This window comes from Sinocyclocheilus rhinocerous, unplaced genomic scaffold, assembly GCF_001515625.1.
Source record: "Sinocyclocheilus rhinocerous isolate Xijiao unplaced genomic scaffold, SAMN03320098_v1.1 scaffold457, whole genome shotgun sequence".
NCBI classification, from domain to species: Eukaryota; Metazoa; Chordata; class Actinopteri; order Cypriniformes; family Cyprinidae; genus Sinocyclocheilus; species Sinocyclocheilus rhinocerous.
In genome coordinates this window covers 49,348-58,154 of record NW_015661996.1, presented here as the reverse complement: position 1 = coordinate 58,154, position 8,807 = coordinate 49,348, and the positions used below count along the sequence as shown (strand labels likewise).

The 8,807-nt window shown below is 35.5% G+C and overlaps 1 protein-coding gene across 1 annotated transcript in view; it reads left to right on the top strand.

Annotated features, from left to right (window-relative positions):
- Positions 1-8,807, top strand: part of LOC107727151 (coronin-1C-like) — a 19,602-nt gene that overhangs the window by 9,123 nt on the left and 1,672 nt on the right. Inside the window, exons 4-10 of the mRNA XM_016536935.1 lie at positions 578-707; positions 1,598-1,779; positions 1,971-2,090; positions 2,352-2,456; positions 4,025-4,170; positions 7,274-7,331; positions 8,328-8,588. Of these exons, the coding sequence (XP_016392421.1) occupies positions 578-707; positions 1,598-1,779; positions 1,971-2,090; positions 2,352-2,456; positions 4,025-4,170; positions 7,274-7,331; positions 8,328-8,588 (1,002 nt within the window). The remainder of the gene's footprint in view (positions 1-577; positions 708-1,597; positions 1,780-1,970; positions 2,091-2,351; positions 2,457-4,024; positions 4,171-7,273; positions 7,332-8,327; positions 8,589-8,807) is intronic.

Genomic DNA, 8,807 nt, shown 5'->3' with positions numbered 1-8,807 from the left:
CTATGCTTTGTATGCTTTGGGACACACTTATTCTAATCTCACATACTATTTAGGATGGATAGTATGAACAAGAGATAGTTAAAATGAAAACTCTGCTGGACTCTTTTCTTTGCCCTCTGCTGCCACCTTCAGGAAAATTAATGAAACGAGGCAAAACGTATCCTGTCAAATTAAACAAAATAAAAATAATCTGAAATTTAATGAGATTTTATCATAATATAATTACAATAAAACTGAATCAAGCATAATTGTTTCAATTAGTGTTATTTATATACTATTGGGTGTTTATTCATATTTATTATTTGCATTTATTTGTATATTTTCAGTGCTCATTTTTCGTTTACATTGTAGTAATGTGCTTTTGTCATTTTATTAGTGTTTTAAATATTTTTGTTTAGCTTTATTTTGCAACATTTTTAATTTTCATTTTTCATCTAATTTTTCTTTTTTTTTTTTCTCCAACATTATTTCATTTACCAAAAGTGAACCGATTGGCTTTTCTTCACTGCCATGTATCTTTGCACTTCAATAAAGTTTTAGAAGAAAATGAGTATTTTTGAATATTTGTTGTTTTCAGGTGTGGCAGATCCCAGAGAATGGTTTGGTGACCTCCATGTCAGAGCCAGTGGTGATGCTGGAGGGTCATTCTAAAAGAGTGGGAATCGTTACCTGGCATCCCACCGCCCGCAACATCCTGCTCAGTGCAGGTGAGACCTGAAGCCTCACCTGATCCATCAGGGAGAAGGAAACTGGATAGAAACCGCAACAAGAGCGGACAAGAAATAATAGGGAACGGAGAGGAGACGGGGTTGAGGAAATGATACACCGCAGTCTCGGTTGTGTTCGCGTTTTTAATGTTTAGGCACTGTTAGATCCTGTCAGAAAATATCTGTTTTGTCTAGTAACTGAACAACTAGTCGGCAAAATTGTCTAATACCCAAAACCTGTTAACAGCAAGGCCTGTCTGCTACCCAAAAGCAATGTTTAACAGTCTTCTATCAGCCAAGAGTTGACTGAGTAAAGCCAGAGAAGAGCAGAAATAAGAGACGAAGTGATGATGATGACAAAAAGGAGCAGAGTTTATTGTATAATCTTTGTTTCAATGCTTAGACTTCGTCTGACGAACACAAATCCAGCAAGTAGTGTTATACCAAACTAATTCACAACAACATTCCATAAACCGTGAATTTCCATGAGCATGCCCTCTTAATCATTCAGACAAAGCAGTTCATGAAACCCCACAATCATAAGATCAAACAATAATAGAAATGCATAAGCAAGAAAAATAATAAGAAATATAAAATGTAAAAACATAAGAAAAAGTTAATAAATGATACAAATGATAAATTATAAAAATAAGCAAATGATAAATTATATAAATGGCTAATAAATGATTCTAAATGAATAAAAACAAGAAAAATAAAAACACAACACAAATGTATGATTGCTCTCTTGATGCAACACGCAGTTCTTTTAGCACGCATTGTTGCTTTTATCAGTGTCTGTCAAAAAAGGGGAAAAGCCACCCCAGCTGCTTTCTAATAAATAGCATCTTTAACATGATTCAAACGTGATTATTTGCCCATCTCGTCTGCAGGCTGTGATAATGTGGTTATCATCTGGAATGTGGGGACGGGAGAGGCCATGATTACCCTGGAGGACATGCACCCTGACATCATCTTCAGCGCCTGCTGGAACCGCAACGGCAGTCTCATCTGCACCGCCTGCAAGGACAAGAAAGTCCGGGTCATCGACCCTCGCAAGGAGGAGATCCTTGCGGTGAGTGCTTGCAAATAGGCGGATACTATTTATGAATTTGAATTGTAAACTCTGAATAAAGTCGTTTCTGAACTGACGTGTTTCTCTGGCTTTTGTGCTGATGTGTTTGCTTGACTCGAAAAGCATTCAGCCGCTCAGTTGGAGTGAATGTGTGCAGTGTTGTCATGTGTAATGGTGTGTCTCGCTGACAGGAGAAGGACAAGGCTCATGAGGGTGCCAGGCCCATGAGAGCTATTTTCCTGTCTGACGGCAAAGTGTTCACCACTGGTTTTAGCCGCATGAGCGAGAGACAACTCGGCCTTTGGGATCCGGTAAGTTGCCATGGAAAAAGTAGACCTGCTCACCTGCTCATGAATAAATTCCAAGACTAGCCTAAATTAGACCTTTCTTGTGTTTTCCGCGAAACATTTGGGATAATGTAAGTACACAAGTCAGCAAAATATATAACACTGTTCTAGTGGTTTTTGGATATTTGAATAAAAAAATCTTACATATTGTGCCTTTAAGAAAATAACATACATTTGTACTTTTTAATATAATTAGACCTCATATTTGCTCTGTTTGTCTGTCAGGACAATATGGAGGAGCCAGTTTCTGTCCATGAGATGGACACCAGTAACGGAGTCCTCCTGCCCTTCTATGATCCTGATACTAACGTGGTCTACCTGTGTGGAAAGGTAAATGCTTCTGTTTCAAATAAATCCTGTTATTTTGGAATTTCTGTTCCTATTTTGGAATGTGTCACTGTTTTCTTTAAAAAACATGAAGCAGCACAACAGTTGTCAACGTGGATAATAATAAGAAATGTTTCTTTAACACCAAATCAGATCATATTAGAATGATTTCTTAAGGATCATGTGACACTGAAAACGGGAATAATGGCTCCTGACAATTCATCAATTCAGAATGAAATTGTACATTTAAATTGCAGTAATATTTTACAATATTACTGTTTTTACTGGATTTTTAGTCAAATAAATGCAGCCTTGGTGAGCATAAGATACTTCTTTCAAGAATAGTAAAGTATCTTACTGACTTTTGAATGGTGGTGTTAGGCCTGGGCGATAAAACGGTATCGATATTTATCGACAGTACACCTTCGATAACGATATAAAAATTTTTTTGATATAGTGCACGATATAGGCACGTGCCTTGAGTGACGCAAACAGCAAACACGAACACATGCTGAATTGAGTGCTGTGCCTGCCTGTGATGAGATTGTGAATAAAATAAATTAATATTAGTCGAATTTAAAATAAACATTTGCATTTGAATGTTAGGAGTGCGTCAGGGAGCGTCATCAGTGGCGCACGAGATGCGGTGATAATGATGTAAGTGACGTTGTTGCATTTTAATGTTTTGTTAGTCTAGCCCACGAGACGCGCCGCTGCTGCATTATGCATTCAAAATATTAGAGAAATATAGAAGCTCAATGCGGAGATCTAGATTAGGTGAAAACCGAAACCAAGCCATTCACACAGATGCATAATTAAAGCATTTTTAGTCGGACAAATATGACTGCTGCACTCGCGTCACACACAAGAGATGTAGCCATGCAAAATTAAAACAGTTTAAACTTTTAGAAAACACGTCGCGAATTTGCGGAGGTTTATTTCTTTTCACTGCGTCTCATATGTTTTTAAATGCAATCTAAAACAATCGATGCAATCGATGGGCGATTCGGCTCTTTGTATTAAGCAATGCATAAATACATGGTGCTGTTTTGTTCATAATTGTTTATGCAATTTACGAAATTATATTTGATTTATATGAGTTAATTTAGACGTAATGCAGGTTTTTTTTATAGATATTTATTTCCTTGCGATAACAATTTAAATGTGCTGCATTATTTTGCTCATTGCGCCCTCCTGTGGCATCCGGAGACAAGCCAAAAGTTTCCTTAAGACCTATTTAATATATAAAACATTAGAAATTAGATATTTGTTTAATTTTTATTGCGTGTTTGACTGTTAAAACAAAAAATATTTTTTTTTCTCAATAAATTGGGTTAATTTAAAAATACAGTGGTTAAATTAAAAAAAAAAATTCTATGGCTCTTTGTTTTACAAAAGGTTATAAAAAATGTCAATAATTATCGATACCGAACTATATGAAACATTATATCGTTGATGCATTTTTTAGCTATATCGCCCAGTCCTAGGTGGTGTACACCTGGATGTTTAGAATTGGTTATGTTGTTTTGGAAATGGTACAATGGTTCTGACTGATGTTTTGTCTCTAATAGGGTGACAGCAGTATCCGTTACTTTGAGATCACAGACGAAGCTCCTTTTGTCCATTACCTCAACACCTTTACCACTAAGGAGCCTCAGAGGGGCATGGGATACATGCCCAAGAGAGGGCTGGATGTCAACAAGTGCGAGATCGCAAGGTATAGCAAAAAAATGTATTAAGATGATAGCAGGATGTGGGAGAATCTCATGAAACATCAGGAATATGACCAGGTCATATTTCACCCCAAAATAGGTTACATTTATTTTTGTTTTATCCTATTTTTAGGACCATATGTGACCCTGGAGCACAATATATCGCTGGAGTATATTTGTAGCAATAGCCAAAAATACATTGTATGGGTCAAAATTATAGATTTTTCTTTTATGCCAAAAATCATTAGGATATTAAGTAAAGATCATGTTCCATTAATATATTTTGTTAATTTCCTACCGTAAATATATCAAAACTTCATTTTTGATTAGTAATATGCATTGCTAAGAACTTAATTTGGACAACTTTAAAGACGATTTTCTCTATTTAGATTTTTTTGCTCCCTCAGATTCCAGATTTTCAAATAGTTGTATCTCGGCCACATATTGTCCTATCCTAACAAACCATACATCAATGGAAAGCTTATTTATTCAGCTTTGGGAGCTTTTTATGGTGTATAAATCTCAATTTCAAAAAATTGACCCTTATGACTGGTTTTGTGGTCCAGGGTCACACATAGTATTTCCACATTGCATTTGTTTTTACATATATGCTGATTTAAATACAATAAATAAATAAAGTAATAGAGACGGGATGGATTTCTTATTATAGTAATGACAATGACAAATAGAGCATATGCATAATTGTCATTATAATAATGTGTTAATTTAATGGGTAAAAAATGTATTTATATGCATGTAATTTTTTCTTTTTGTTTTAAGGTGAAATATCACCTGGATGTTTCTTTGTAAGATTTTTTTTTTTTTTTTTTGATTGGTTTGTTTATATATTATGTAGTTGATTTAGTCTAGGTTTTGCTGGTTTTTCATAAACTTCTAAAAATTTTCAGGGCTCCAGACTGCGCCGCATTTATTACCAAAAGTATTAATTTGCAAGTGACGTTTTTGCTGAGATCACCACTGGCGACTATATAAATTTACATGTAAAACATTTGCATGTAATGCCTTTTATCCTGCTTGTTTTGCCATCACATCATTTGTTATGTTGACGTAATAAACTGAGACGATGCGCATCAAAGTTTTAGTGGAAAAAGTCCTCATCTCTGCCGAACGCCAGCGATGACGGCACACCTGCTGCTCCAGTTGTGGCAGCATGAGAGAGACCGAAAATGACGGAGACGTGTGAAGTAAAAATGCAGAAAAGCAGTGCCTATTTCGTGCACAACTTGAACAAACTACAACAGGTAAAGCTGTCAGCTGTGTGGACATTAGCAGTGTCGTTAACAATTCTCGTTTATAATCGATACCAATAATATGGCTTCTTGTTATCAAGATCTTTAGTCTATATGCTGTTCTGTTAATGCGTGAACTTTATAATATTTGTAGCGCACTTGCCATCCCGTAATCACAATAAGCTTTGTGCTCTGTTACCTTTTAATAAACAAAGTATCAGCTTTCAAATTCTGCTGAATTCATAACGAAATTCAAACAATCGCTCTTTAATGTGGGATGAGCGATCGCTTTAGCGCCTCAGTTCAAGCGGCACATGAACCCATCATATCTTTCTCTTTATTACTATAGTACGAAATAAACGTGAATGCGGAAAAGCTTTTAAACAATGCCACGTAACAATATATTTACCTCTGATTAACCATTTGGCATCCATAAGCTCATCAGTCAGCTAGAAAAATAACTATAAAGAGGAGCATTTTGCTAAATATATGCGCTATATTCGGGGGCGTAGCCATCATTTCAGAAGTGAGGGGGACAGAAATGTTTAAGCGCTCCGCGATGTTTATCTCGCCTTATTCTGGGTCCGAATAAAACATCAGATCATGCACAGACTATCCTGTCTCTTTTAATTTAAATCTATATTTATTCACACCAGCTCTTGAAAACCTCTATGCGAACACACTTGCCCGAAAAAGTGCGGGGGACGAATTTACGTGATATTAAAAGTGTGGGGGGCGGGGACACGTCCCCCGCGTAATCTACGCCCCTGGCTATATTGCATAGTCATATTTTTTACTAAACCTGTTGTCTACATAAAAAAAAAAGAATGCAAGGAGCTAAAGATAAAATTCAACACCTCCTATAATTGCATGTAGCTAATGAAGAAAAATATACTAGATGTGTGAAAGACACATGACAACATTTATAGGATGCATTGAGGAGGAGCCCAAACTACACTCATTGGCAAAATAATGCTGACAGTTGTGGTCCGTGATATTGGCACAGACTCGGTGTAATAAGCAGTTCTTTGTGACTGTTTATAGTTGTCAAGCTGGAAAAGACGTATAGAATCTTAGTTCCCAGGACATCTACAAGATTGATTAAAATGAGTGCTGTCAAGCGATTAATCGTGATTAATCGCATCCAAAATAAGTTTTTGTACTGTGTATATTTATTATGTATATATAAATACACACACATACAGTATATATTTTGAAAATATTTACATGTATTTACTTATATAATTTATATTATATATAAATATATTTAATATACAAATATAACATATTTTTTCTTAAATATATACATGCATGTGTGTGTATTTATATATACATAATAAATATACACCGTGTACACATATTATGCAAACAAAAATGTTTATTTTGAATGCGATTAATCGTTTGACAGCACTAATTAAAATGCTGATAAAAACAAGAAAAGATGAAACAAACACATGACAGTATGACTGAAAAAAAAAAAACGAAAACACGTATATTCTGAGGCACCTAAAAAATTACTTAATTTTTTTTGGGGGGGTTAATGTCTGGAGCCCTGTTTTTAATGTTGAGTGTAGTTGTCAACACCACTGCATGCAGGGAAGATAGAAGAGTCCCAATCCTCCCAAAAGAGGGCAGCAGTAGACCTGGTTAACAAAAGGCTACTGGGTCTTCCAGAATCAAATTTATATTTCTAACAAGGAGTGATGCATGAATAGAGGTTCTGTTTTGTGGGTATCTAAGGCTCACGTATAATTGCTTGGTGTATGGTGGTATTTCCCTGTCTCACACCTTCTGCACTAATGTCTGCTACCCTCGTGATCATGTTCTAATAGACCTGTGTGCTTGTGTGTGTTCTCAGGTTTTACAAACTGCATGAGAGAAAGTGTGAACCTATCATCATGACCGTGCCAAGAAAAGTGAGCCTTTTGAGTCGTTTTGCTATTTTGTTTTGAAGAGTACAGGCTGGACTGTATATTCTGAGGCACAGCTTCCTCCTGCTTTGGCTTCTGTTTTCTGGCATTGTCAAAGAGATTAAGAGACAAAAATAGAAAGCTTTGTTTACTTAATCCCTTTGTTTTTAATAAGGGTTCACTGAAAAGAATAACCCTCTGACCCAGGACCAGTGTGAGATCATTTAGGGCCAGCGCTGCCAAGATTTTCACTAGCCATATTAAAAACTTTTAGCTTTGTGTGTTGTTTACATTTGCTGAAAATGTTTGTAATTAACATTTAAATGTTCAAATATATATTTAAACAAATAAAAAGCAATACATATTAAGCTCTGAATATCTAGGTGTACACTATTTTTCAAAGGTTTTAGGGTCAGTAAGATATTTTAGTGTTTTTGATATTAATATTGTGAATTTAAATATTATTATAATTGAATGTAACTGTTTTCAGTATTTTAAATTGTAATTTATTCCTGTAATGACAGCTGAATTTTCAGCAGCCATTCTTTAGTTTTACATGATCCTTTAGAAATCATTAGATTATGCTGATTTGTACTGCTTAATATTTTTGTAAAGACATATTGCCGTACAACATTCAAAAGATGTTGAAATGAAAACATTTTGTAACATTATGAATGTCACTTGATCAATTTAATGCATCCTGGCTGTATTAGTTTATTATTAATTTATTTATTTTCTAAAAACTTAATGAACCCAACCTTTTGAATGCTATAGTAATATATGGTATATAATATATTGAAAAATATAAATATTGTTTCCAAAAAATATAAAAATACATGGACAACAAAAGAATGATCAAAAGCCATAAATTCAAAAAATAGCTTTGACACCATGCAACTGAACTCTGCATCTGCGTCTCTACTTTTGCATGATTGATTGAATGATTTGCATGATTCATATCCTGCATATCTTAACAACTAATAACACTCTTCCCTCCATCAGTCGGACTTGTTCCAGGATGACCTTTACCCCGACACGGCGGGTCCGGATGCCCCCCTGGAGGCCGAGGAATGGTTTGAAGGGAAGAACGGAGAACCTGTCCTGATATCCCTGAAACATGGATACATCCCAGGCAAGAACCGTGATCTCAAAGTGGTCAAGAAGAACATCCTAGACAACAAGATGAGCAAGAATACAGAGAATACTGCCCCTGCCGTCAAGACTGCCACCTCCACACCATCTATCGTAAGTGGGACTCATTTGGTAATTTACTTTTTCCTCTTCGTTTTATCATCCTACACTATTCCGTTTTGCTTTTCTGTGCACTTTTTCCTCCTAAATCTCAATTCTCTGCACTAAATTCCCTGAAAAAATATATAATAAACTATTTCTTTAGCTCTATTGCACTGTGCTTCAGTTGTGACCTACATGCAGCTAAATTATTGTATTGTTCAAGGCCAACTTCTCTTTTTGGCTCATATA